The sequence below is a fragment of the Cladophialophora immunda genome, assembly GCF_000835495.1.
Source record: "Cladophialophora immunda strain CBS 83496 unplaced genomic scaffold supercont1.7, whole genome shotgun sequence".
Taxonomy (NCBI): domain Eukaryota; kingdom Fungi; phylum Ascomycota; class Eurotiomycetes; order Chaetothyriales; family Herpotrichiellaceae; genus Cladophialophora; species Cladophialophora immunda.
The window spans coordinates 2,404,689-2,431,437 of NW_015622547.1; the positions used below are offsets into that span (position 1 = coordinate 2,404,689).

General features: G+C 54.8%; 8 protein-coding genes across 8 annotated transcripts; 5 read left to right on the plus strand and 3 right to left on the minus strand.

Annotated features, from left to right (window-relative positions):
- Positions 1 to 593: 593 nt before the first annotated feature.
- Positions 594 to 1,692, plus strand: PV07_11563 (uncharacterized protein). The gene has a single exon (XM_016399010.1). The coding sequence runs from the start codon at positions 1,070 to 1,072 to the stop codon at positions 1,418 to 1,420; it is 351 nt and encodes a 116-aa protein (XP_016243572.1). The 5' UTR covers positions 594 to 1,069; the 3' UTR covers positions 1,421 to 1,692.
- A 71-nt stretch (positions 1,693 to 1,763) lies between these two features.
- Positions 1,764 to 2,707, plus strand: PV07_11564 (uncharacterized protein; the record flags this gene model as incomplete). The annotated part of the gene is made up of 3 exons (XM_016399011.1): positions 1,764 to 1,839; positions 1,895 to 2,004; positions 2,097 to 2,707. 3 exons carry the CDS (start codon positions 1,764 to 1,766, stop codon positions 2,664 to 2,666), a joined length of 756 nt encoding a protein of 251 aa, XP_016243573.1. The 3' UTR covers positions 2,667 to 2,707.
- Positions 2,708 to 3,777: 1,070 nt separating this feature from the next.
- Positions 3,778 to 5,612, plus strand: PV07_11565 (uncharacterized protein). The gene is made up of 2 exons (XM_016399012.1): positions 3,778 to 4,128; positions 4,198 to 5,612. The coding sequence occupies exons 1-2, from the start codon at positions 4,067 to 4,069 to the stop codon at positions 5,240 to 5,242; spliced, it is 1,107 nt and encodes a 368-aa protein (XP_016243574.1). The 5' UTR covers positions 3,778 to 4,066; the 3' UTR covers positions 5,243 to 5,612.
- A 1,053-nt stretch (positions 5,613 to 6,665) lies between these two features.
- On the plus strand, positions 6,666 to 8,223 carry PV07_11566 (uncharacterized protein; the record flags this gene model as incomplete). Its single annotated transcript, XM_016399013.1, has 5 exons — positions 6,666 to 6,792; positions 6,880 to 7,137; positions 7,222 to 7,429; positions 7,512 to 7,922; positions 8,019 to 8,223. 5 exons carry the CDS (start codon positions 6,666 to 6,668, stop codon positions 8,221 to 8,223), a joined length of 1,209 nt encoding a protein of 402 aa, XP_016243575.1.
- Positions 8,224 to 11,963: 3,740 nt separating this feature from the next.
- PV07_11567 (uncharacterized protein) lies at positions 11,964 to 15,236 on the minus strand. The gene is made up of 2 exons (XM_016399014.1): positions 14,126 to 15,236; positions 11,964 to 14,073 (listed from the first exon to the last, which is right to left on the minus strand). The coding sequence occupies exons 1-2, from the start codon at positions 14,998 to 15,000 to the stop codon at positions 12,663 to 12,665; spliced, it is 2,286 nt and encodes a 761-aa protein (XP_016243576.1). The 5' UTR covers positions 15,001 to 15,236; the 3' UTR covers positions 11,964 to 12,662.
- A 495-nt stretch (positions 15,237 to 15,731) lies between these two features.
- PV07_11568 (uncharacterized protein) lies at positions 15,732 to 17,663 on the minus strand. The gene is made up of 9 exons (XM_016399015.1): positions 17,500 to 17,663; positions 17,390 to 17,447; positions 17,038 to 17,328; positions 16,927 to 16,988; positions 16,515 to 16,827; positions 16,391 to 16,454; positions 16,201 to 16,337; positions 16,064 to 16,148; positions 15,732 to 16,006 (listed from the first exon to the last, which is right to left on the minus strand). The coding sequence occupies exons 1-9, from the start codon at positions 17,554 to 17,556 to the stop codon at positions 15,976 to 15,978; spliced, it is 1,098 nt and encodes a 365-aa protein (XP_016243577.1). The 5' UTR covers positions 17,557 to 17,663; the 3' UTR covers positions 15,732 to 15,975.
- A 2,375-nt stretch (positions 17,664 to 20,038) lies between these two features.
- PV07_11569 (uncharacterized protein) lies at positions 20,039 to 22,039 on the minus strand. Its single transcript, XM_016399016.1, has 3 exons — positions 21,310 to 22,039; positions 20,591 to 21,241; positions 20,039 to 20,507 (listed from the first exon to the last, which is right to left on the minus strand). The coding sequence occupies exons 1-3, from the start codon at positions 21,459 to 21,461 to the stop codon at positions 20,480 to 20,482; spliced, it is 831 nt and encodes a 276-aa protein (XP_016243578.1). The 5' UTR covers positions 21,462 to 22,039; the 3' UTR covers positions 20,039 to 20,479.
- A 2,422-nt stretch (positions 22,040 to 24,461) lies between these two features.
- Positions 24,462 to 26,353, plus strand: PV07_11570 (uncharacterized protein). The gene is made up of 2 exons (XM_016399017.1): positions 24,462 to 25,597; positions 25,662 to 26,353. The coding sequence occupies exons 1-2, from the start codon at positions 24,637 to 24,639 to the stop codon at positions 25,940 to 25,942; spliced, it is 1,242 nt and encodes a 413-aa protein (XP_016243579.1). The 5' UTR covers positions 24,462 to 24,636; the 3' UTR covers positions 25,943 to 26,353.
- Positions 26,354 to 26,749: the final 396 nt, after the last annotated feature.

A 26,749-nucleotide genomic window follows, 5' to 3' on the forward strand; every position in this document is an offset into this window, starting at 1 on the left:
CATTCAGTCTCCCTGGAATTCGGGTTTCCTGTGGTGACAAGTTGATTATATTTAGTGTCACAACAAGGTCCTTGAATACTTTCAGTGCCTGATCATGAAACTGTAGGAGGGTTTCTGAATGAGCTCGTCGACGACGGGTCCGGCGGAGGGATAACGCTGTCTGAGCAATGGTTCCAGCAATGGGAACTGATGGTGGTAAGACTGCGTGTTTTGCGCTTGAGACCCCGTCATCTCTTCCGGAGGACATACCCTTCAGTTGACGATATGAAATTGACTGTGCTCCTTGGGGATTAATATCTGCCACCAAGGGGAGGGAGAAAAATGGGAATCAACGGAAAAACTAAAATCCGATGTGTTCCCTTTTGGGTAAGCCACTCATCCTCGACTTCCTCTCCGCCTTGGCGCCGCCGTGCCAAGGCCGACTATACCACATCTGCAACTGACACGTTCCGCCTCTTCAGCTGGACGACCTGCGAAAAAGTATTCCGCCGCCCGCGCTTATGATAGGGCTGGCAAAGTTCTAGAACCGCAGAGCCTTCTGTCCTCGGCTACTTTTCCTTCTCCATGAAGATGAAAGGCCACCCAGAGCGGCCCATGATTCAAGTCCTTTCAGATTGATGAATCGACAGGACTGACACCCTCTGCACTGGCCAGAGCATCCTGGAAGCGAATACGAGAGAAGACTCCTTTCACTGGCCCTCTCTACTCCCTCTTCCGTGAATTCCTTCAGCTGAGGAGCCAGCTATCGTATCCTGTTCCAACATCAGACTCCCACTATCCACATGGCCATACTCGAACTCTACCCTACTGGACAAAACGGACACCACTGTCTCTAGCACATGACCGAGCGGCCCAGGCAGCTCCCCCAACCATGTGAGAGCCTGCCTCGTGTCGTCGGCCGTCTCGCTTCTTAGGTTGAGGCTCTGGTGCTGCTAGTTGAGTCAGCCCTACAGGGCGGATAGCACCACGCAGCACTGCCATGACACAATTCTTAGCTCTCACAAGCAATTTGCTTGGTAAGGCTTGTCGATAAAATGCTCTATTCGCTTGGGGGGAAGCTTGGACTTGTATGAATCAGACAAGGGAGCTGCTCTACCACTACCTTGGCCTTTGGGGAATGAACCGCTCAATTGTGCCTCACAGAGAAGTGATCGAAGCCAGTTACTGTGGGAGTCGCAGAGACGATAAGGCAGCAAAAGTGGTCAATGGACTCGCTTGTGAAAATACAGCGCCCTCAAGCTGCGCCGTCAAGGTTCAAGCAGGCAAACGCACCACCCTCAGCAGCCAGCTGCTGATAGGCGACACCTGCCGCTGTTTTACGAAAGTGCAAAAGTATGTTCCCAGCGATGCCTATTCAGTCGTGGACTTTTGTCACGCCTCCTTGCCTCGATGCACCCAGCGCTCAAAGTCATTTCAATGAACCAGAGCTAGGCCCTATCGTCCCTTCATGTTTGGCTTTGCACCAGCAAGATTCCAAGCATCCAGTCCTGTTTTCATTCTTGGGTGCCGCCGAAGCCGGCGAGAGGAGGCGCTATGCAAAGTTCTGTGTCTATACCTGCCGGAAGTGGAGTCGGTCGATTCTGTTGCAGCGGCTGAAGTTTGTCCGTTCTACCACCCTGCTCAGGATGCCGCCTCCTCGAGGCAGAGGTGGAAAATAGATATATAGCTCGCCCGTGCACTGCACTCGTCCTCGTCTGAGCGTTTCATCTCTTCTACCAAGTATATTCTCTGGTTCTCGAAGCTGCTCGTTGTCAGACAACAAGATGACTTACTCGATGAAACATGTACTCCTCGCCGGCCTCACTCTTGTTACGGCAGTGTTGGGTCAGGACTGTGGCAGTAAGACACCCTGTTCTTCGGATTGGACCCAGTCGACCACCACTGACGGGTTTAGGATTCACCGTTTTCACCGATAGGGGAGCGAGTTCAAACTCATACAATTGCGATGCATTCATTGATGACGCCATGATGCCGTACCTTGCCTGGTATAATGGCACTACCACCGTAAGGACTCCGTCACTGTCGAAAAGAGCGTCCCACTCGAGCTGGATCGTCGTCGTACATTTGTCGAGACACAAACTGACAGCCATCGACAGCTCACCCTGACCGGCGGACCGGCCTCTGAATGCCCCGACAAAACCTGGCAACCGCTGAATAACTCCTTGCTCATTGGTGGCATGACTGTTCCTGGAAATGCCACGCTTGACCGGACCAAGTATGACAACAACACCTTCTACTTTGTCATGCCCGAGCAGTCGAACGACAACATCAGCGTGGTCTTCCAATCATCGTCAGACGAATGGTACAGCGAACCCCAAGGCTGGCAGATCAACGCGACCAAAGCTGGGGATGGGTACGACATCGCCGGAACCTGGATTGGGACAAGGCCAGACAACAACTACCTCGACTTCCCTGGCGTCCCCGGTGACGATTGTTGGGACAGCGGGCCGATCTGGCTGGGACAGTACGGTTACTTTGACGAGTACAAATGGACGCTTGTGGGATACGTGTCTCCCACGGCCGCCAATCTGAGTGTCGTCATGACCGAGACTGACGACGACGGAGAGGTGTGGCACATATACACCAATTTCACCGGCAAGGCGGGACCCAAGGGCCCAAAACTGGTGACCATCGGGGCTGCGCCGACGACGGATGCTCATGCTTAATGACTGATCTGGAGCCAGCTGGCCCCTCCGGTTGCCTTCGCTCGTTTCTGGCAGAGTCGCCGATCTGGACTTAATTTTCCAGTAAGAGTAGTCTTTGCTCCTGGGGAATATCATCCATAAGCTGCACTGAGACGAAACGCGCTCTACCATCTTGTAATCTCTGAAGACCAGCGGACGTCAATCCTGCTAGCCTTCTTTGTGCGAGGCCCTCTTTGGAGCTTCTTGACAATTTTTTTCCAGCTCGCATTTGATAATTGTCATTCTTGATAGTAGTCAATTACCCAAGACTACCCCCCACGCTACCATGCTACCATGCCCACTACCAGACCTGGGATTTTTTTCTCAACCTCGTCGTCGGTCCGGGCTTTATTGTCTTCTCGCGCGAAGGAGGCTCGGCCGACTGAGCTTGGCATTTTTGCCACAAGGGGTAATCAGGAACCCGCTTTTTCGGTAGGGATTCGCTATATCCCTGATCGAGACGCTGGGTTAGAGGAAGAATGTCAGAGAAACCCCCAATGGCAAAGCGAGGGCAGCGGGATGGTCTCCCAGCTCTGTCCACCCAGCCCCTCGTATAACAGCTGAGCATATTCCTTCCAAGCTAGCACCAGCGCTGACCTTGTCTACCTCGTCGTCGCTGTCTACTCTCCCACCTGTCTTAGGGTCTCGAGGCTCACAGCCTTAGGCGATTGTCGAGGAATCCCAATCAGTCTTAGCTACAGAAGCTGGTGAACAGATTCGGTTCTTCTAGGTCTTGCACGGGTACAGATTTTGGCAAAGGACCCTCATCTGGTTGTCACTACGGGTCTCTCATTGGCTGGGTTGAACTCTACGCCATCTGCATCTGTGCAATGGAAACCAGGAGGGATCGATCTTGATGTCTCAATCGGCAGGCAGCTTGCCAGGGCAAGCAAGCCTGCCAAGAGCATACACGCGGCTTCCAGTTAATCATGGCGGAATGAGGCACGCGACCACCCAATGGCAAGGCAGATTCCCCGTTGGCAGATGTCTCCCTTGAACGATCCTCGAGTCCTCATATCCCCAGCCCCAGCGTGCTGTGCATGATCAGTCTAGCTTTAGAATGCGTGTCAACCAGTTGTCATCAAGGGGGATCGACAATTTCCGGCGGGTCGACACTGGCCTGTTAGACCAGCCCCGACCATATGATCCCTCTCGCCCTCCCATTCTCCGTCGGTCTTCAACACTCTGATCTCAAGTTCGATCCCTTCAAGAAGTTCTAAGCTCTCTCTTGGCTTCGAAATCTCCTCGCCCAGCACCACCGCAAATCTCCCTACGACGGCATTGTGACTCAAATTAAACGAGCCCCAGAGAATCCTAGCAGCAAAGCTGTGGGTGTAGATGGTATGTGCCGGTTTGGCCTTTAGACTTGCTATCTTTCAACGATGGCAGCAACCTTCGCCATTCGACTCCTTTTTTCCTATCTCTTTGACTGGGCCGTTGTTGCGTGAGTCTCTCTTCTCCCCCCGCGAAACCCATGGAAGCTCTTGTCTAATACCAGTGGCCGTCTGAATAGCATCTTTGCAGCTGCCGGGGGTGTCTTGAACTATATCAGCGGCTATCACAGACCCTTTTCGCTTACTGACGCTGCGATCGCCTACCCGAACAAGCCAGATATTGTATCGATACCCGTCGTCTTTGTCGTCGCCTTACTTGCACCGGCAGGCATCATTGCGGTCGTGAATTTCGGTGGACTAGCTTTCAAGAGCAATCCAAATCGTACAGGAAAAGATGGATGGCGCAAGGTAGTGTGGGAAGTGCATGTCGGCTGGCTGGGTCTCTGTGCGGCCCTGGCCACGACGCTTTTCGTGACTGCTGGATTGAAAGACATGGTTGGGAAACCTCGACCAAATCTCCTAGCACGTTGTGCTCCCGACTTGTCGAGCATATCTCAATATATCGTGGGTGGATTTGGAAACTCGCTCAACTCGGAAGCCGAGTCGCTCGTCTCCTCCGGCATTTGCAGACAATCCGATAAACGCCTCCTTGACGACGGCTTCGCAGCCTTCCCTTCGGGACATTCCTCCTTCTCCTCCGCCGGCATGGTTTACCTCAGCCTATGGCTCTACGCCCGCTTCTCGAGTGGAATACCTTCCCCTGATATTACGCCGCAGCGAGGTCTACGAGAAAGTGACAGCTGGGGTACAGTCGCTTGGGCGAAGCAAAAGCAAGCAGCACCGTCTCTCTGGCGAATTGCCGTCACACTTGCACCCATTTTCGCGGCGCTTTTCATCTGTGCTAGCAGATACGCAGATTTCCACCACGCGGGATTCGACATCATTAGTGGAGCCGTCATAGGGACAGTTATCGGATGGGCCAGCTTCCGGTTATACCACCTTCCTGCTCGGCGAGGATACGGACCATTCCCCTGGCGTTCTAGAGAGAAGCTCAAGGGTCATGGTATCCCAGAAAATGAGCCACCCCAAGATGAAGAGCGTGGACCAAACTCCGACTATGAATTACGTTATCTACCAGCAGCGGCTCCAGAACGAGTATACACTGGTGGTTCAGGAGAACCTATCCTGGCGCCTCCCAACACGGAACCGCCCAAAACCCGTTGAGGTCAGCAAGATTCCTCGGTCGTCTTGCCGCTGTTTCTTGTCACACGGCACTTGTACCGGTGGATTCTTTTGAGAAGGCGGAAAAACAAGCTATACAGACCAATCTAGGGTGTCAGGCAAGAGTCAAGGGCAAAGGAAGGACGCCGAAGAACTGGAATGCATAAACATTGGAGGCCAGAATGGGGGTGCACCTGGTGAGGATCGCGGAGAAATGTGAGGAAGAAAATTTGGAGCCGATTCTGGCAGCCGCAGAGAATGATAGACGTGTATGAAGACATTCAAATGCCACGAGCGAAAGACCACAATTCTCAAGAATATCATCACTTTGGAACCACAAGCCTCGAGGGTTAGCTAGATATCTGGTCAAACCAAGCGCGAGAGCATTGTATAACAAAAACTCTCCCTCTGGCAGAACGGTGCCTGGTTCTACGGATTCTTCCCTAACGCTCTCAGGGGCGTTGCAACAATGATGGTAGTAGTATAGCAGTCAGGATAGTGCTCGTTCCCTGCCATTCGGCAAAACGATGGAATATCTCGCCAATCATAGGCGAATACTACGCACTATAGTAGATAAAGGTCTCTGTCAGTCGTGACAATAGCAATGTCGGTGTGTCCTCTTTCACCGCCCGAGCAAGGATTAGTCGTAGCCATCAAGCTTTGTACGAGGTACCTCTCCCACTCCATCAGGTTGGTCCTATCAGTCCATCGCACCTAGTCCACCGCGACATATTCTGAGGCTGCGGAAACGGCGTCGAACAGTTGTTTGGGTCTTTGCACACACCTAACCTCCCATTCTGTAGGTGGCCTCGTTACCATCACTTGAGGGACCGGTGGATCTTCAAGTCCACATAGTAATGATGCCTCGAAAACACAGTCACGAGTAAACAATCCCACCGTCGATTCTAGCCACTAGCCGAGAAATCTGAGGACGGAGATTAACCGCCAGCCAAGCCAGATGCTGACGCGGCGACCCTTACTGTCACGACGGGTTCGTGCGGCTTTACCTAGGGATGCGACTTGCCAAATGAGGCGAAGGCTGCAGCATTGCTTTGCTCGATCGAGGGTACATTGGCCGCAGATTCCACCCACATTATGATTCGGAATTTTGTGCTAACGTGGCCCAAAGTGCTGCGCCTTCCCAGCTATTCCCCTTTTCCCATGATCTGACCTCCTGCGCACGCGGTTTCGACTGGTTGGTTAATGATGTAGTAAATTACCCCTTGGGACCTTAGGAGCTAATGATCTATCGCGCGGCTTAGGGGAAGGGAAAGACAAAAGCTTAGGATTTCTTGTTATAATCAAAGACCGGAGGGGGCGGTTGAGAGAGGTGACCACCGAGGACTTCCTTTTTTTTTTGCGAGGAAAGGCTGCTCTAGAACGAGAAAAGCTGGATGGCTGCTCGGTTCTCTAACATCAGACAGACATGCATTGGCGAAAGAGGTTTTCGACTTGTCTGGTTTCCGTCCTGATATGTGTTACCTTGCTGCTGTACCTCTATCGAGGGTTTCTTCTGAGCTCGGGGGACATTCTCATCAGGGCGTTGCACATACGTAAGGCTGCCCCTGTTCCCTCACGTCGTCCAGCCGCTCGTCAAGCTTTGGCATTCGGTTTCTAACGTCTCTACCTGTTTTGTACAGCGATGAATGAGCCCGCTACAAAGACGCCGCTCTTGCACGTTTCAAACCTGGGCAACCAGTCATCCCCACGAAATGATTCCGCCATCATCGCCCTCGTGCGGACCGAGGAGCTGGAGGGGATGATCTACTCCATGCGCCAGATGGAGGAAAACTTCAACGCCAAGTTTGGATATCCCTGGATTTTCTTCAACGACCAGCCCTTCACCGAAGAGTTCAAGCGCCGGACTCGATTGGAAACACGAGCGCCATGTCTTTACGGTATGGGATCCCCCTCCCGGCTTGATATCCAGGCCTGATTGAGGCGCTCGCGAAGGGATTCTCATGAGCGTCACCCCCCAACAGAGCAGATCCCGTCCGAGCATTGGGATATACCCGGCTCCGTGGACGCGGACAAATTGACCAAACACATCCTCGACATGAAATCGCGTGGCGTCAAGCACGCGTCGGACCTGAGCTATCACCAAATGTGCCGCTGGTACTCGGGCTTCTTCTACAAACACCCTGCCCTCGCGCACGTTCGGTACTACTGGCGGGTTGAACCCTGGATCAAGTAAATAAGTGTTTTCGATCTTTCATGAGAAAAAAAAACTCCCACCAGTGCCCACTCGAGCCTGATTGACTGACCTCTGCAGGCTCTTTTGCCCCATCGAGTACGACGTCTTCCAATACCTGTCGGACAACGACAAGGTCTACGGCTTCACCATCAACATCTACGACGACCCGCACACTCTGCCCTCGCTGTGGCCCGAAACACTCGACTTCATCGCGCAGAACCCGCACCACCTCGGCCGGCGCAACGCGTGGAAATGGCTGACCGACAGCACGCACAGGCCCGAGGTCAACCGGCGGGCCAACGGCTTCAGCACATGCCACTTCTGGAGCAATTTCGAGATTGCCGACCTCGACTTCTGGCGGGGGGATGCGTACGACTCGTACTTCCGCCATCTGGACCGCGCCAACGGGTTCTTCTACGAGCGCTGGGGGGACGCGCCCGTGCACAGCATCGGCGTGGGGTTGTTCGAGAACATCTCCCGGATTCACTGGTTTGGCATCCCCCTCCTTTCTGTGTCTGATGCGCTCTCTCTCTCCGCGTCCCGCATGGGTTTTCTTGTAGACTGATTCTGTCTGTTCCCGGTCAGGTTTCGAGACATCGGCTACCAACATACCGTCTACGCCAACTGCCCGGACTCAGACCGGTGCAACGGCTGCGAACCCAACAAGTTCGCCCCCGTCGCTTTCTGGCTGAATCAAGAGGACTGCCGGGTCAACTGGCTCGACCAGGTCTGCCAGGACAGTGCCATGGAACACGGCTATCTGTGTCCAGAACGGAAGAGAGATCAGTGACGAGAGAGACTCCCTGCCTACATGGGTTTTGGGGGGGGGGGGGGCAGTCGAGGACGTGCTCTGTATGGAAGGCGGTGTTAAGAGTGGAAATTGTCCAGCAGGGTCTCGGATAAAACTCTGGCCGTTCCGCGGGGCTTGGCGTTCTGCCAGTCGCTGCTTTCAATCATCTGCTTCCATCGCAGCGCCGGCGACTTCATCTCCCACCTCATATCCTTACTTGCTTTCATCTCGAGGACAGGACTGTTCGCACTTCATGGAGAGCCTCTGATGTCCTCTGCGGAACCATGATAGCTTCCTATGCTCTGCGCAAGACCCTCACTCGAGGTCATGGAATCCGTCTACATTCCCTCTGTTGTCCGGGTCTACAGGACAACAGCCCACATTCCACATTGCGCTCGGCCGCGATCAGCAAATGTTTACGTGCATTGCACATCTTTATAGCCCGGGACCTGCTTCGTGCTTCTCTTTTCCCGCCATCTACCGTGCCTTTCTTTGTGTCGGATCTTGATTCTGTTTCTTTGTTGCTAAGAGCCCAGTCGACCCCCCTTACCCTCGTTTGCGTAACCTTTGTCACTCTGTTCTTCTTTTGAACCATTCTATCCAGTGCAGAAGGATCTCTTTCCATTTCACGCAGGGATCTACATCGTTTGTCAAAATGCATCGTGCGATCATCAAGCTCCCATTTCTCCTCTCGGCTGTCGCCCTGGCCAGGCCTCAGACGCCGGCGGATACCAGCGCGTTGAGCGGGTTGCCGGCTTGTGCGGTGAGTCTTTACCAAAGAACCGAGAATGTCAGAACGCCCCTTGAACTAACATGTCGTCATCTCAAAGCAAGATGCCGCCAACGCTGCTTTGGCCTCTTCGGGTTGTCCAGTGAACGACCAGAACTGCATCTGCGGCTCGCCCCCCTTCATCAGCGCCATCACCACTGCAGTCACGCAGACTTGCTCGCCAGCCGATGTTCAAGGTGAGTGACTCAAAAGAGGAACCCCCAAGTCCTGCCCTTGCGAGGAAAGAAAAGCAAAATGCTGATACTGCGATTCAGCGGCTCTGGTCTTCGGCCAGAACTTCTGCGGCGCCGCCCTCGGTGCTGGTGGAAGCTCCTCATCTAGCTCGGCCCCTGCCACCGATGCAGGAGACACAGCCAGCTCTTCCCCGACCTCCAGCCCCACTGACAGTAATGGCTCCGATGGCGTCTCGACAACCACTGTTTCAGGGACATTGACTTCCATGACCAGCGTCGCCGATGCCTCGGACAGCATGACCACCTCTGCGGTGACCGTCTCGGATTCCTACACCTCGAGCGCGATAGGTTCGGGCTCTGGCACCATGATGACGACTACCCAATGCACCACCACAACGACCATGATGACGACCGTGGCCTCCAGGCCAACGGGGGCGTACAACGCAACCTATACCGGTGGAGTTGGCGCGGCGATGAAGAATGGAGGCGCTGGTATGATTGCCGCCGTCATGGGTGTCGCGGGGGCGGTGGCTTTGTTGTGAGACTTGAACTCTCAAGGGATACGGCTGAGCCTATTGTGGAGGGTATGAAGAGCGAGGGTGGAATATCGAATGTTAGATGTGGGAGCAGGAGATGCGTCAATAATTACAGTGTAATATTTCATTTCTGGAAGGAGGAAAAACAGGAGGGTGGGCAGAAGGGGCAATTTGGTTAGCTGTACGGAGGATATCCTTCTACATGCATGCACCCAGTTCCCGTGTAGTAGCTTGGCCTAGTGAGCCCCTATTTTGACCGATAATTATCCATCAGTGTTGTTATTCCGTATTCAACAGCCTTTGCTAGCATCCCAAAATCCATGCGCCCAAGACTCTCTCGGTTGTCCAACCCCATGGCCAGCCCCAGGAGACCACCGACCGATCCAATCCATTTCAGCGCTTGTTTTTGACTCGGCGTGGATCCAAGGGTGCTCGACCCAACCCAACTCGGTCCAAAGCGAGGTTTGATGTCGAGCTCAACGGCGAGTAAGCCAATGCACTTTTTCTCCCTTGAATTTGATAGGTAGGAACAGGGGTGTATGCAGGGTACCTTCCACGCCCTCAAGCCTCTTCCGAACCGCCAGCACCGTGAGGAGCTTGCGTCGCGTCACTCGTGTGCTCGCGGGATCCCACAGAGGCGCTGTCCGCATTCGCATTCGCATTCGGGTTCGAATCAGCAACCACATCGGCGCCGACGGCGGGACTGCGAAACTCCTGATTGAACCGGTCGACGTGGGCCTGGAGCACCTCGGCCCTGCGGGTGTCGGCGCGAGCCTTCCGGGCCTCGTCGTCGCGCTCGACCTCGCGGGCGGCCATGAAGATGCGCATGGCGTCGTAGGCCGGGGTCTCGTCGGCCGTGTCCTCCCAGAACATCTGGACCGAGTCCTCGGCGACGCGGCAGGCGAGGGCCAGCAGGCGGCGCTCGGCGGGGTTGAGGTGCCGGTGGCGGCGGTAGACGTCGCGCAGGAACGCGCGCGTCGCCGGCGTCAGCCCCAGGTAGTGGTCGCGCGCGGGCTCGAAGATGCTCCCGTACTCGCTGCGCAGCTGCTCCGCGATCCCGACCCGGAACACCGGCGCGGGCCCGTACTTGGCCACGTGGTGGAACAGGCGCTCGCGCGCCGCCGCGTCCTCGACGCTCAGGATCTTGTTCAGGTTTGCCAGCAGGCCCTTCGGCCACGTCTTGTTGTCCTCCCAGCTGAACTTGGTCGCGATCGGGTCCCACGGGAGCGTCGTCACGTACGGCACCGAGTCCGGGTCGACCGTGCGCAGCGGGTGGAACGGCGGCGCGTCCGAGTCCTCCGCCGCGGCGGTGGCAGGGTCGCGCATGCTTCGCGTCGAGGGGAAGGCGAGCCGGGCGTCGAACTTGGGCTTGTCGTCGTCCTCGGTGCCGTTGAGCATGAAGGCCTCGCCGTAGTGGGCCGGTCTCTTGGGCTGAGCCGCAGATGGCGATCGAGACGGCCGTGCGTCGTCGGTGGAGATGTCCTCGTCCTCCTGCCCTTCCTCCTTCCCCTCCTTCTCAAAGCACAGCTTCCCCTTCTCGTCCCCGAGCTTCAAGAACCTCTCGATCCCGACCTTGAGCCGGGCCATGGAGCCGTAGTGCTTGTACTCGTCGAAGAGCCCCTTCGTCTCGATGACAAGGGCCATCTGCGTGCTTCGCGGCTGCCGGGAGAGGACTGTCTCGGCCTCGAGCGTGAGGCTGTGTAGCTGAGACTGCAGGTATTCGAGGAGCTGTGCTTGTGCCCGTGCATGCTCGTCGTCGTCGTCGTCGTCGTCACCACGGGTTGTCGAACGCTCGCCGGCCTTGGACTCGTCAGAGTCGCTTCCCTCATCGGGCGAGTGGTCGGACAGGTGGTCTTCATTGTCGCCGAGGCCGAGGCCGAGGTCATCGACATTTTCGTTGTCGTTGTCGTCATCGGTATCGTGAGCGTCCATTTTCTTTTCTCTTCCTCCTGCTCTACTGTACCCTCGAGTGAAAAAAGGCCACAGAGCGATAGTTGTTGACGCCTTTTGAGACGTACGCAAGAAGGACGTGGGGCGGAAGGTGAGGAGAGCAGAGAGGGCCCTTGGTTGACTGCTTGACTAAGTGAATGCGCTTCTTCCAAGTTGTCGTGGCTGAGGAGATGATGTGGGAATTTGACTTGCTTTCGTAGGAAATGACCCAACTTCGAGGGTGAAAAAGGATGTACACGGAGAGAAATAGAGGGTCAGGCAGTAAGTCAGAGTGAGGATGAAATCACTGTTCGACTTTCAGTTGTTCAGTTGGTGCGGGCGTCCACCGAAGTCGCGTTGTGCTGTGTCGTGTCGAGTTGCGGTACATTCACTCTCTGCTATATTTCATTACTTCGAGCACGACGACGATGACGACGCACATTTCTCCGCAGGACAAAAGGGTGGTTTGACAAGAGTTCAAGGCTCGCATTTGCAGCCTTTGCCTTCCCCCACACACACATATCTCATATATATGTGTGGATGTGTATATGGACCCTTTTGATGGCTCTGTTCACCGGTCCCTTCGAGCACCAATGCGCCCTCCATTTTTGATCCCTGTCGGTCATTACCACCACACAATATTGGCCTGATATGATTCCAATAAACCCTTTGAATGGCCCGGGGCCAGTACCAAGGACCCCCAGATTCCGCCTTTGCGTACCCCGCCCGCCATGTATGCATTCATGCAGGCGAAAGCATCATCATCGTTATCCACCGAGAAAAGAAACCGCCGCCCACCCGCCGACCCGCCTCGGAGTCGCGCCCAAAAATGCCTTCCCCTTCTTCTCTTCCAACGGACGATCACAACGGAGGGGAGGAGAGGATAAGGGGGGAAAAATATGAAAAAGGAAATGAAACAAGGGGAAAAAGTGGGCGGGAGGGCCACACACTGTCTGTATATTAACACCTGGGCCCCATCTCCCGGTCCCCTCCTCCTCCTCCTCCTCCTCCTCAGAACTTCTCACTGGTCACGCCCCTTGTCACATGGACCAGCAGCCAAGCGAGCACCTGCACGATCATGGTCAACAGCCAGACGACCAGCTTCAGGCCCATGACCAGGCCGCTGAGCACGCCCCTCGTGACGGCGGGGAGCTCCTCGCCCTTGCGGTCGCCGGACTGGTAGTGGCCGAGTTTCTCGAGGTCGAACTCGCGCATGACGATCTTCTTGGTTTTGTTTTTGTTCTTGTTCTTCCGCCGGGACGCCTTCTTCGTCTCCGCCACGTCGTCGTCGTCCTCGGAGTCGTCGGTCGTGTTGTCGCTTGACGACCGCCCAAACCACGACCTCGACCCCTTGGACCTGGACTTGGACGAGCTGCGGCCCCCCGCGCGGATGTCGGCCTCGTGCGCTCGGCGCAGCCGCCTGGCCTCTTCCTCAGCCTCCTCCCTCTCGGCGATGGTGGCGTAGAAGACGCTGCCCGCGTAGCTCTTGACGCTGCCGGCGCGGGTGTGGATGCTCCGGGGCCCGGCGGCGGTCCCTAGACGCGACGCTGGCGCGGGCCGTGGCTTCCAGATCTCCATGCCTCCCAGCACCGCGTTCGTGGTCGCGTCCGCCACGGCGACGGCGAGGATCGCCGAGACGATGCAGTCGATGCTGAACAGACTGGGCATCAGCCCGAGAATGGCGTTGGCGTCCACGTGGAGGATCTCGGAGGTCAGGTCGAGCGTGGCCAGCGGGGGGAACTCGGACGACGGCGAACAAGTCTCGGTCTGCGGGAGTGTAGACAGGCGTCGGATGCCAGCGCCCGCAGAGGATGGGGCCGTCGTGGTAGGCGTCATGACTGCCGTGCCGGTCCGCCGCGACGAGTTCGGGTCGACCACGTGGACGGTCGGGAGAGGCCCGTCGGTGGAAATGGTGACATGCAGCACGGGCTTGCCCGTCATGCTCCGGACCGTCGTCGGCGAGCTCACCTCGGGGCTGTTCACCGCGAAGTCGCCGCCCATCGCGCCCCGCCCGATGGCCGGGTGCTCTAGTTCGTAGAACCCGCCCTTTGCGTTGAATCGCAGGTAGCACGCCTCCTGCTTGGCCGCGCGACGGACCGCCTGTGCCTCGATTTCGTCCCGGTCGGTGGGCGCGAGATTGTGTTGTCGCGCGAGGGCCGCTGATTGGTTGATCGCGAGCATGGCGGCGAGCTTGGGGAAGATGAAGGCGACGAGGCCGTCGTTGGGAGGGAGGCGGCGAGCCGCGGGCTCCAGAGGACAGAGAACCACGTCGCGCGTGAGCGGCGGCTCTGCGTTGGCTGAGGGTGATCTGGGCTTGCTGGGGCAGGTCTTGGAGATGGCGATTTCATTGGTGTCGTACGTCTGGAGGGTGTAGAAGGGCAGAGAAGGGTGCGAGCCAAACACAAAGGTGGCTTCTTCGGTCCTGTCCCAGTATTAGCATAACGTGAAAACACGGATGGAGAGGCTGCATCTACCGTGCCATCTCGAGATCAAAACTCTTGATCGCACAACCCGCTTCGGTTCCGTGCGAAGCGTCCCACAGTTTCTCGAGCTCCCTTTGTGTCGATATGCGAGGGCCAACGTTGATGCTCATGACGTCCGACGGGAAGTTGAAGACACTGGCCGGAGCCGTTCGCTGTGCAGCTGCGATCGCTGCGGCGTTAAAGGGAATCGAGAGACTGCTTCGGTAGTCCTCCTTCGAAGCTGGGAGGCCCGCAAACATAGGCATGCCTGAGATCCGCACTGGCGGCGGCGGTTGCGGGACGTACACTTGCTGAGTTGCAGGCACGGGGGGGTAGTAGACGGGAAACCTGGACCGGATGGGGACAATCGGTGAAGGATCGATGGGTGGTTTATTACGTGTCGCACTCTGAGTATGGGCTGTAGGAGGTGGTGGTGGTGCCACCAACGTCGTTGCTGATCCCGTGCCTAGTGAAGACGAAGGTTGTGGAGATGATGTCTGTTCAAGGTCGGGCGACTGGTATAATGACGGGGTATAGGCCGCCGCTACTGCGGAGGGGTGAACGGGCTGAGTGGGCGTCTTCCCGTCGATGGGTGACGCCGTGGTCACTGCCCTTCCAATATCTTCTGGAGAAGGCGTGGATTCTCTCGTGCGCTGTTGTTCGCCGAAGTGCACCGGGAGTTGAGGGACGGGCGGTCGTTCCTCCTCCATTTTAATAACGACCGACTCGGTATTGGGCGAGAATGCGCTGTCCGGGGGGGTGACGACACCGATACTGTGGAGGCTTGGGGTCCTTCTATGGGGGTCTGGGATGGAGATCTTGGGGACTGTGGTCGGGAAGAGGGAGAAGCCTTGCATGGCTGAAGCGGACGTGGTTGCGGTAGCCATGCCGGATGCCTGATCGCAGGGTATATGGCTATGCTGATCCTAACAAAACCCGAAAGGAGCAGACCTGCTGCGTGCAAGCGTGATGTACTGGAAATTAAGAGTAAAGAGAAAGAAACTGGAAGCACCAGGTGCACAGCACAGAACAGAACACTGTCTCAAACGACTTGTCCACGGCACACCAGACGCACGGGGACAAGAGGATGAGGATCAAGGAAAATGTTCAAGAAGAAGGGGACATGAGCGGGTCAAAAATGAATGATCATGACTTCCTTGGTTCGAGCGCTGGATGCACTCACAGAGAAAGGGAGCTCTTCCCATGATGCAAGCGACCCAATCGGTCACCCGTGGAAGAAGATTTACCTTGGCTGGCGTTTAGCGGCTCAAGATAGCAGTTATGCCAGATCATGAAGATCTATCACACTGTGAAAGGCGCTGGACAAGTACATTGGCGAGAGAGAAACCAATCGCAAAGGGCGAGGTGGAAATTGTGGACATTGGCCGAAGGGGAAGACGAGAAGAGAAGGGAGAAGAGAAGAAAGCCATGCAGCGGAGTCGAAATGGCCTCAAACACGGTCAGCGCGTAACGCCTGCCATGATTGGCTCATCTATTTTGGGAACCTGGTGGGGCTGGCCATGTCTGTATCGTGATTGGCTCGTGGGTAACGGCAGCCAAATGCGCACTTGGAGGACTGCATCAAGGCGAAAACACAAGGCACCCAGGTACCTTATCTCTACTTTTACTGCTGCAGAGTGACCCCACGGAGTCGTAGCTTCCCCTCTATGCGCCCATCGCTGCTGCGTTCGCAGGTCCTCGGAATAGAAACTGCAGCCAATAGTCTCGCCAGCAGACTGGTTTCAAGTCTCCCACCAAGCTCCCTCCCAGCTACGATCTAGACCTCCCCCATCCGAAAATTGGCACTTGCAATCTTTTCCCAGCTCGCTCAGAGCCGACATTGCATCGGGGATGGAGGTTCATCACGGCAGGTTGAAGTCCACCACGATTCGCCTGCGCACTCGTTAGTGACCACTCTGGCTTGCCGCTCCTGCCGATGCCCCAACTTACCCAGCTACTTGTCCATTCTTGAGCTTCTGAACGGATTCGTTGAACTTGCTCAACCCTACCACGGTGGGCTCGAGTCGAAGCTTGCCTAGACGCTCTGTTCAGCCTGTTGATCGTCATTTATCTGCGTGCACACGTACCTCGTTTGGCAAAGTCTAGTGTCTCGTCGATATCAGCCAGACTGCTGACCAGCGTTCCTTTGATGGACTGGTTGCGGAAAACCAGCTTCGATGGGTCCAGATCGATGTGGTACTTTCCGTGCGGAGGGATGCCAATGCTATGTGTGCGTCAGTGCCGGTGCTAGAACTGTTTGTGTGAAGGGTAAATTACCACATGACTTGTCCACCTGCGCGAGCACCGAGGTAGTCAAGCGCAATGGGGTACGATTGTACAGCTGTCGATACTGTTAGCCACTTGCCGAGGAGAAGGTCACAATATCTCCAAAGATACGCACCGGTCACAATGACGCCGTGGGCTCCTCCTCCGGTTAATTCGAGGACCTTCTTCACAGGGTCTGCCTCCTCCTTGAAGTCGACGAAATGTTCAGCTCCCAAATGCAGCGCAAGCTTTTTCCTCTCGTCTCCGGTGTCTACTACGATCGGTCGGATGCCCATTGCAGAAGCTAGTTGAACGCCCTGGATACCTACACCCCCACCGCCACCAGGGAAGACTGCCCATTGACCCGGTCTGAGATCCGATTCCTTGAGCGACGAATAAATTGTAGACGCGGAGCACATCACGGGGCCGGCGACATAGTCAGACACTCCCTTGGATGGGTCAATATATGCAAAGGCAAAGAGGATGCATTGCTCAACTTACGTCGGGAATGAGCTGTATAACACTGTTAGCATGTTGTCCCCTCACACACCTGAATCCAAACTCACCGTGGTATAGTTCTCTGGCGAGACCACATATTGCTTGTATGACCCTGCGGACGCGTCAACATCTCTCCCAGAGGACGTCCGACATATGCTCACCATCACACTGGCCGCCCGTGTAGATGGCTTTGTGGCAATATGTCTCCCTGCCGGTCTTGCAGTAGTCGCAGGAGTGGCAGACGTCTTGGATGGGCTTGAAGCCTGCCCGCTGGCCAACCTTGTATGCCTTGACGTTCTCGCCAACCTTGACAATGACTCCAGCTCCTTCGTGCCCGGCGCACTTGACTCCCAGCTCAGACATCTTGGGGAGATTCCAGTCGTTCAGCATAAAGTGGACATCGCTCAGGCAGAGGCCAGTGGCATTGAGTTTGATCAGGACGTCATTAGGACCTGGGGACGGATATTAGAGAGGTCATTCGGGTTGACAGAGTTAGGGAAGCCCTGCACTTACCGATTTCAGGTACAGGTACCTTCTCTACCTCGATGTAGAAGTCGGGTCCCTCATTTTTCTGTCGAATCGTGTGAGACACTTAACCAAGCTGCTTCCTCCAAGTCACGTACCACAACACCACCCCAGCACTCCTTAGGAATGTCGAAAGTCGGAGCAGGATCACTCATGGCGACGATGCTTGTGATTTCAGCAGCACGGGCTAAGAAGAGGGATGGGATAGAACAAGGCAAAGGTAGCAGCGAGAAGAGAGGGAGAACAAGGGACAGAAGCAAGGTAGTAACGACGTTTTATGTTTGCCTACTCGGTGGTCAAATATCCAAGGACTGCCCAGAGAACGAGGGGGGAGGAGGGGTTCAGGCCTTCTCAATCCTTCCCAATGGATGCATAAACACAAAAGGGCCTCGACTGTACGACCGGAATGGCGAGATTGGAGACCCGACGACTGAAAGTGCCGAACAGAGGGAGCCTTGGATTCGATGTCATGTCTTCTGACTCGAATACTTCGACATTGAGTCCCACCAGGAGCTCCCAGAGTCAGGCTTGAGTTCCAGGGTGTATATCACGAAGAGGAAAGCGGCCGAGGAAGCCTTTTCTCAATCTAGATAGCTTGTTGGGGGGGGTGCTCTCGTATTGTTAACCCTGCAGGATGATGACCGTCCGTTTGCCATTCTGGTTCAAGCACTCGGCCTTCGCAGGGAGGCGAGGGGCCTGTGGTGAACATACAGCGGGGATTGAGGGGAAACGATAGCGGGGGTGATCAAGCGAAGACATGACAATACGAGCGTATGGGGAATCAATGATTTGAACCGAGGTCTTTATCTGACTGTTGATCCCCCTGTGGATCTCCTGGCTCGCCACTCAATGCTCCCGGAGGAGTTGGTGATGTGCCCGACAAGGCTGCATTTTCCTGGTGTATTGTCCCTGGGCTTCCCACCTCATAGTGAGTCGATATTTGTCAAGGCGAGTAATCCATTTCCAGTGTCCCTGTCCTGATATCGGAGAAATAACAGACAAATCAAAAGTAGATGAACAGCCTAGAGAGCACCCTCGTTTTGTCGAAATCGATTGTGTTGTCGCTCCAGAGGTCTCTCAGTGAACATCATTGCTCATCATATGCTGTGTAGCACCCAAAACCTCGTTGCAGAAGTGCGTGATTGATCAAAGGGAACCAAGGATGTATGCTCTTCTCTTCCAATACCAAGTGCCTCAACGCACAATCTCAATCATCGTCTTCAATCGCGACAACATCTGGGCCAAGCGCATCCCAATCCTCAACTTTGCTTCTTAGGATTCTGGGACCAAATCCTCGTCTCCTACAAGCACCGTGATTGGAGATCTGAAAGAACTGCCGAGCATGATAGATCATGGTCGTCTGAAACTGGTCCTTCAACGACCTGACGAGCCAATTCTCGAGAGCGTCCCCTTCCTCATTCTCGCTCTCAGCCTTCAGCCGCTGGAGGTCCCCTTTTCGATTCAGCTGGCTCGGCTCGGGTCGCGAGAATATGATCATAGCTAGATCCAGAAGACATTGGACGCCATAGGAGTGGAACTGCGCTTGGGTGATTTTTCGAAAGACGAGGTCCTGCAGAGTCCTCATCCCTAGCCTCTCCCCGACCACGTACAAGTTTCCAGCCCTCAGCGCCTCGGTTCTGTAGTGCTTGGGGGTGACGCAATTGTCGAGTTGCTTCGGAAGCGCATCCTCCCCATGAGGGTTATTGACAAGTGCGGGCATATACTCGTCTGTGAGTAGAAACTCGCGGATCGAGTGAAAATGGTCTGCATCGACCGTCGTTAGTACCGGATGCATGATATAGGGACGAGGCGTGCCGAGTTTGCTGATCAAAGACTTGAGGACGGGTGATTTATCGAGATCTTCGAGGCCCACTTCCATTGTAGTATTGCTCTTTCCTACGTAAATTGTCACCCTCTCCTCAGGCGGCTTGCTCTGCAAATCGTCAAGAGCTTGTAGCTCAGCCTCGCTTTTGATTCGGACGGGCTTAGGGCTGGATGGAGGCGATACGTTTGTTGAAGCTGGAGACGAGGCACGCGCCGATGGAGCCGTTGCAGATGTCCTCCGTCGTTTCGGTTGTGGAAAGGGATGCCGTGGAATTCTGCCTCTTGGGCGGGTTGCCTTGACTTCATCGCCATTTATTGAGTCGTCGTCGGAGCCACAAAACAATGCCTCCTGGTTATACCGCCGAGCTCGCTCCTCGGCAGTCAAGGAAGGCTCACTCCACGGGGCTGACATGTCTTTTGAGGATGATGTAGATGTGAAAGACTATCAATAAATGTCGAAGATTTCAGAGATCGGTCACTGTAACTTCTGAAAGTGTGGCCTATCGGTGGACGAGAATAGAATCGTAAGAGATGAAAGGAGATAGATCAAAGAAGACGAGACACCGGCAGATCGAGGCGAGTTCGAGCTGTGTTAATCAAAGGAAACAACAATGCAAGGAGAGAGGTCCAAAGACGTAACCTGACCGGCTGTCTAAAGTGAAATTGAGACAGAATTGAGGATGAAGGAAGAGGGGTTGGTGGTTAGAAGGAGAATATCTTGACTTACAGCCACGTGCTTGCCCAGACTCTGGATATTCACCTGCTGATGCGTGTTAGAGAGCCGTTGACAGCACAGTGCAATGGAGCAAGAGGTTTGAGGTGGCCGAATGTCTCATTTCCTATTCTGAACACAGAGGTTTTCATCCCATCCCCAGGGATCAGGTCTGAAAGTAGCTTCACCATATCAGATGTCGACATCAGAGTCGAGAAAACAACCAAAGTACATAAGAGCTGCGAGTTGTAGATCGCACACTGTGTGAGGTGATCATTTCCCTGGGATTGTCAAAATCCCAATGAAAGAGCGGAAAGTCGAAATTGCGCCTAAAGCAGGGCCATTAGAAGGAGTAGGGTTGCGATGAACCAGCAAGTGTCGTCGGCCAACCTCGAGAAGAAGCGGAGTTGTTGCTGCTATCAAAGCAGGCGAGGTCCCACAAGACTCGTTGTTGATTCCAACGGCCCTGGTAAACATACTGTCCTATCTCACATCATAGCACCAAACCCGTCGAGCCTGCTTCGAGTCGTTTGCGCAAACTTTTAGATGACTCGGGGAGAGCGGCTGTTGCTGTTCAGATCCAAACATGTAAGCATGTAGTCCCACGAATCGCGAGTTTCAGGTGCCACCAGAGTCACGCGCATGTCCCTTACCTGATCTCGACAATGTCATCGATATGATTGCACATGGCCACAAAGAGGTCGAAAAACAATTTGCCCCCATTCTCCATTTCCATCTGCATGGTTCCGCTCCTCTTGAAAGTCTTGCGACTTCGAATGATCAGAGCCAGGTAATGAGCGCGGAGTCGCGACTCCGTGTCCGGTGTGTGCGCATACGCATACCGAGCTGATCGCAAGATCACGTCGACTTGGATTCCAGACTGCAACCCCTGCTTCCGTAGACACAGGCGTTTCAGCTCCTCCAGGCCGTACTTCTCGGCAGCGCAGTACACCACGGTGTCTCTCAAGACATCGCCGCCGGCATCAGGGAGATAGATTGTCGATGCGTTGTTTCCGCGGCCACCATTTTTTATGAGGTCCTGAACGTCCTCGAGATCCCAAGTGTTTCGGCGCTTGTTGTGCAGCAAGCGAGGATAATAGTCACCCTTGTAGAGAAACTCGAGGACGCAGGAGAGGATTTCCGGTTCTTCATCGGGCAGTTCCACCCTCTTCGAGCTGCCTTCAAGAAAGTTGCCTTTGAGAGCAGCCGCAAAGTAGGGTGAATGACAGAGGACGTCTTCGTGGGCAGCGAATAGTCGCTGCTCAGAACCGACCACCAAGGTGACGATGGGGCTCGTCAATGTGCTGCATACAGATCAGTATATTGGTCGGCGCCCAAAAGGCGGGATTGTGTTCTGTTCGCGGCTGCCTACCTTGCCACCGGCGAGCCGGCGTCCACTGTGTCCTGCATCTTCTTCTTCACGTGTTCGGGATATGTGGTCTTTGTGGTCTTCGACTTGACGATACGACCTTCCCTAGTATTGAACGATCGCTTGAACATGTCGTCGAACGAGCGCATTGACATTAGGGGAAATGCGACGATTGTTGATTGTCAAGATCCAGAGATTCACGAACGAGCGAAGGAAGGGCTTGAAGGAACGGCAGAAGAACCTATGATTGTAGTAGAGAGCGTGATAGGTTTTCTTCGGTGGGAGAGTGACGCTTGATTTCACAAGGGAAGCATGTGATGGGAGAGCTGCGCAAGTCTTCGCTGGATGACTCCCTCGCCTGCCAGCCGACCTCTCAAGAGAAGGTCAACAGCCGATGGAAATCACACGGAAGAACTTGACGGTGCGGTTATCTTTGCGCGAAACAAAGATCGCCGGACGCGCGTTTGCTTTGCCTGCTCGGGTGCGTGAAGGAAGGGAAAGGAAGGGAGACAGGAATGGAAGGTCTGGATATATACCAGCGCAGCGCAGGCGGCTGCGAGGTCTTGGCTGAAGGCAACCACGCCAACGGGGAGATGCATTATCGAATCACAGTGGAAGGGCTGCGCCCTATCTCCAGGCATTCATGCAGTGCAACTTGCAGTAGTGAGTCGTTAAGACACAGCCCCGGGAGGACAGTTGAAGCGATGGAGAAGTAGCGGAAGCGGAGGTCTCGAGGACCCCGTCTCAATCAACAGAAGCCATGGACTTGTAAATCATTTGTTGACATTGTCAGCTGACCGCGTTCAGCACTTGCACGCGTCTTGTGCCTCTTTTGCGCAGTCGGCGGCCCGTAGCTTTAAGAACCCGAGATCGCCAGCGTGTGACGTTGTCATCCTCCGACTCCTAGACCTTGGCTGTCACCTCTGTGTACATTCACATCGAGATACCGACAGATAAGCTGGTGTATCCTGAACTCGATGTGTAGGCTGCGCAACCCCCAAGACGCTGCACCAATGATCTCAAATGACAACCTGTGTTAACTCGCTGTATCCAGAGTCACTTCGCCAGGCCGCACCGTGTACGCAAGCCAGCCTCATGCTGCCGAAGAACAAAAGTGCCATTGTGTGTGATGCGAGCGTGCCTGGCAAGCTGCATCGTCCAGTCAGCGCTGCTCGTACTGGTCCTCGAGTGGTAGACGATCCATCCGTGGGAGAGCTTGGTGTCTAGCACTCGCTCTTCTAGAAATAGGTTCGCATCCTCGAGGTCCATCCGTTCGCCTCCACATTCTTCTGCTCCAACTCAGCCATTTGGTTTCCTTCTCGAATCCTGCGCTCTTTTTCCTTTCGCGATTCGATGCGTTCGAGGATTTCAGGGGTAGGGTTCTCGATCGACTCAGGGGTGGGTTTTGCGGAACCTTGTTGAAGAGCTTCATATCTGTCTCGACAAGCATTCTGGGAGAAGTTGACGACGGGCTGGGATTTCGCACGGTTAGTACTGACTTTTTGCCTGGTTTGGAAGGTATTGAGACTTGCCTTCAACGACTTCATCTGATCAGCCACCATGCGCCATTTCTTGGACTCGATGTCGTCTTGGAGCCTCTTCACTTCCTTCTCGGTCTTGATAACAGCCTGCAAGAGAACGTCGTCCTTCGAGCCTGTCAGTCGTTGTCTGTTCTCACCTTCGAGTACGATACATACATCCCCTTCATGCCAGTCCGTTAGATCTGCGTCAAGCAGATCGTCCTGTCGCTTCTGCAAAGCTGCCTTGATGCGTCTCCAACGAGTGCCGATGGTCTTCGGGTTGTAGGCCGTGCGACCCTGGTCGATGAGAGCTTGCGCGATATCCTTCTCCAGGAACCGAGCCTCTTTCATGCGCACAATCATCTCGTCATCGGAGTCTAGGTCTGCCGTGACCTTTTTGGCGACAGCGGGGCGTCCTCCTTGGATCTTCATCTTTTTGATATCTGCTCCATTCGCGATTTTGCCGGACTCGAACACGCGGCGGCGCTTTGGCCTGCTATTCAGACTCTAGTTGATTTGATCAGCGATGCTGAACCCAAGGAGAAGATGTTACGTGAATGGTCTTACCTCATTCAGGTCATCCTCTGCTTCAGATTCGAGATCGGCACCTGCGTCGCTATCATCATCGTCCCAGGCGTCGTTGTCGCCAATGTCTCCACCACTGACCACCTTCGGACTCTCAATTATTTGGCCGATATCTGCTGACCATTAGACTTGAAACAACTTTGAAGATTTGTCTGGTTTTCCAAGGGGGCTTTGGTGGTTGCCATACCCGGTGGGAAGTACTCGGGGTCGAGTTGGTGATGCTCAAAGTACGGCAGAGGATGGGTGCTCTGGCGGAAGACAACGGCCGGGGCCTTCTTCTTCTTAGTGGTCTCGTTGGACAGTTTCGCACGAAACGCGAGAGGTTTTCTCTCCATCTTGCGCGGGGCTGTGATTGTCTCGTAATATTGCGTCCCAGCACCGCGTATCATTGTCCGGGGAGGCAACTGGGGTGTCATTCGAAGGAAAGCGCGCGGAGTGAGACGGAGTATCAAAGGAGGAAGTGTTGTTTTGACGGAACTCTTTGTCACATGTGGGCATAGAGAGGTGGTTGGGAGTGACATTCATGGCAGGTGAAGGTGAGGTCGACGCGATGAACACAGCCGGTCAATATTTCACAGTCACTGCCGCCCTGGTGACTCGTGACCTTCCCAGCTCCTCAGAGGTGACCATCGCATGTTCTGATTATGGTGACAATCTAACGCAAATATCAAGGCTGTTCACTCTCGAATTCTCTTGCTACTGACTCCCATCGCACTGTCTCACCTCGTCTGCTCTCGTCCACAGATGGACCCAACTTCAGGATGCACCGTATGCACTCTCTCGTTCCTTGATCGCTTTGAGCATCCGTAATCCATTATGCACGTTCGCATTATGTCCGCTACTGCTCCTGGTCCACCTGACCTGCTGTACAGTTGTCCCTTGTTTCATGCTGAATGGTTTTCTCCTCTGTTCAAAACCAAAGCCTTTCTTGGGCGTGAAGGTCTTTCGGCCGCTCTGATTGGCTATTGACGAGCATGGCGGTGCCAACTTCTGCTCATGACGTCGTTGTGGCGCAAACACCAAGTGACACCTCCATCCTCCATGCCCTCGATATGACCCAGTGGCTTCAGCATAGACTTCCTCTTGAATCATTGTTGATAGTTTGGTACTCTCATCCTTCGGTCCCGGCTCTTAATCCTATTCTTTTCTTCTGGAGGCATAAGCCCCTTGGCCTTGCCTGAACACTATTCTTACCTGGACTGGAAACTGCCTGTCTGCAGACGCCATGGCAATGGAATATATCAATTACATCAAGGCCAAGGCCCATCTTGTGACGGCACGCAAGTCAGAAGCACCGGTGCTATCCGAGGAGGATGAGAAGTTTCTGGATCGTATTACATCTCAAGAAAACCCTCCTCCACTCCCAGCCCGGCCTGGCGTGCTGGCAGAAGGCAAGGATGCCCAGATCGCGCTTATGGACGGGGCCCAGAACATTCCTCTGCCTCCCGAGACTCCAAATGAACTCACTGAAGAGCCTGCAATGATCCAAGAAGTCGCGAAGGGCACCTCAGAGAATACTCCATCCAAAACCAAGGCCACCTGGAGCTGGCTCAGACGTGACAGTCGGGACGTCAAACGCCAAAAGAACGAAGCCACTGCCGCTGGCTTGGAAGACATCGCTGCAAGTCTTAGGAAGCGCGAATTAGAAGACAGCGAGGAAGAAAAACAGGCCCGACAGGAAGAAGAGGACATGACCATCGTGCTGGAAAGACTCAACCTGGCAGCTGTCAACAATCGAGTCTTCTCCATCAGTGACGAAACGCAAGAACTGCTACAGAAATTCAATCTGATCTTCAAAGATCTGGTCAACGGGGTGCCGACCGCGTACGACGACTTGGAGAAGTTGCTGACGAACGGTGACCGGCAATTACAGAAGACCTTCAATTCACTGCCCGCCTTTTTGCAGAAGCTGATCGAGAGACTTCCTGAGACCATGACTAAGGGTTTCGCGCCCGAGATGATGGCGGCTGCGGCCGAGAGGGCTCAAAAGAGCGGGGTCAACATGGAAAACGCAGGCAAGGCGGCTGCAGCGGCGAAGAAGATGGGATTCAAGACACCGTCGTTGAAAGAATTGGTGGGCAAGCCCACCGCCATCACAGCCGCGCTCAGGTCAATCATGAACTATCTCCGGGCGCGGTTCCCGGCTTTCATGGGTATGAACGTGCTGTGGTCGCTGGCTTTGTTTGGTAAGCGCCTCCTATGGGTGACCGACGAGTTTCAACTTCTCGACTGACACACTTTTTTGCGCAGTGCTACTGTTTGTCTTCTGGTATTGTCATAAACGGGGGCGAGAGGCCAGACTGGAAAAAGAACGCCAGCTGACAGAAGAGGAGGTGCAAAAGCTGGACGTTGACTACAAGGCAGACCATCCGGACGAATATCCGACGACGACTGCCGAGAAAGGGGCCTCGATGCAGGATGTGCAGGCTGGTATGGAGGAGGTTCAGGCCGCAAAGAAAGCGGTCGAGGTGGCAGACCAGCCTGTGGAAGTGGAGCCCAAGGTGGTTCCTCCAACGACAGCAACGCCCTGATGAAGCTGATGGATCGGGCTTGGATCGGGCTGATCAGGGAGAGGATGCATGCGTGACGACCTACCGAATTACGACAGATGATGAAAGCGATGGGAGCGTGTGGGGAACGTTTGGTATTTTTTCTTCTCTTTCCTCTATCCTTACTAGCACCCTGAATTCTGACCTTCGTTTCAACTTGCCGGGCTAGCGCTTTGTGCGTTGAGGGATGGGAGGGCTGGATGGGCCTGGGATGATTCGGGAGGGGGTGTTTTTGCCTGATGCTTGAGGGACGACAGGGACCGCCACCGCAATGACACTCTTTGTAGCGACTTCGCAGCAATGACTCGGACGTTGTCAGTGTGGTTATGTAGGTATGTAGGTCGACACCGAATGATGTACCTGCTTGTAAGCTCCCCACAAATTGGGTTTTATAGAGACGAGGGGTTTTTGGCCTGTCGTTTCGGCGCATTGAGTCATTGGGGTCCGTTGGAGTCACTGCCGACCATGGCACGCAACTGCGATTGGCGGCGGCTCGTGAGGCACGCGAGGGGCCGATGGAGAAACATCTGATATTTTTTTTTTCCCTTTTGACTTTTTTTGTGGTGGCCATGGCCGGAGGAATGGTGATCACTTGGGAACTCGACAGGCACCTTCAAAAGTGAGAGATTCGCAGACACCCAACTGTGCCAAAGATGGCCGTGGATGCAAGAGTGTAACCAATGATGCGCATCTACGTAGCCCTGGACGTAGAGAGTCGATTGATGGTCCAGTCGCAGAGAGCGCCGGGAATAGCGGTGTGCAGACGCTGAGATCCGCCCTCGCAGGCTG

What these genes read in the sequence shown, in the direction of transcription:
- PV07_11563 (XM_016399010.1), top strand. Translation starts at nt 1,070, where the DNA reads ATGAATCAGACAAGGGAGCTGCTCTACCACTACCTTGGCCTTTGGGGA.
- PV07_11565 (XM_016399012.1), top strand. Translation starts at nt 4,067, where the DNA reads ATGGCAGCAACCTTCGCCATTCGACTCCTTTTTTCCTATCTCTTTGAC. An exon ending in TTTGACTGGGCCGTTGTTGC is followed by an intron (nt 4,129 to 4,197) that starts GTGAGTCTCTCT and finishes CCGTCTGAATAG; the next exon opens with CATCTTTGCAGCTGCCGGGG.
- PV07_11567 (XM_016399014.1), bottom strand. Translation starts at nt 15,000, where the DNA reads ATGGCTACCGCAACCACGTCCGCTTCAGCCATGCAAGGCTTCTCCCTC. An exon ending in TTTGATCTCGAGATGGCACG is followed by an intron (nt 14,074 to 14,125) that starts GTAGATGCAGCC and finishes ATACTGGGACAG; the next exon opens with GACCGAAGAAGCCACCTTTG.
- PV07_11568 (XM_016399015.1), bottom strand. Translation starts at nt 17,556, where the DNA reads ATGAGTGATCCTGCTCCGACTTTCGACATTCCTAAGGAGTGCTGGGGT. An exon ending in GCAGGTGGACAAGTCATGTG is followed by an intron (nt 16,338 to 16,390) that starts GTAATTTACCCT and finishes ACGCACACATAG; the next exon opens with CATTGGCATCCCTCCGCACG. An exon ending in ACTAGACTTTGCCAAACGAG is followed by an intron (nt 16,149 to 16,200) that starts GTACGTGTGCAC and finishes CAGAGCGTCTAG; the next exon opens with GCAAGCTTCGACTCGAGCCC.
- PV07_11569 (XM_016399016.1), bottom strand. Translation starts at nt 21,461, where the DNA reads ATGTCAATGCGCTCGTTCGACGACATGTTCAAGCGATCGTTCAATACT. An exon ending in GCCGGCTCGCCGGTGGCAAG is followed by an intron (nt 21,242 to 21,309) that starts GTAGGCAGCCGC and finishes ATCTGTATGCAG; the next exon opens with CACATTGACGAGCCCCATCG. An exon ending in GATGACATTGTCGAGATCAG is followed by an intron (nt 20,508 to 20,590) that starts GTAAGGGACATG and finishes GGATCTGAACAG; the next exon opens with CAACAGCCGCTCTCCCCGAG.
- PV07_11570 (XM_016399017.1), top strand. Translation starts at nt 24,637, where the DNA reads ATGGCAATGGAATATATCAATTACATCAAGGCCAAGGCCCATCTTGTG. An exon ending in GTGGTCGCTGGCTTTGTTTG is followed by an intron (nt 25,598 to 25,661) that starts GTAAGCGCCTCC and finishes TTTTTTGCGCAG; the next exon opens with TGCTACTGTTTGTCTTCTGG.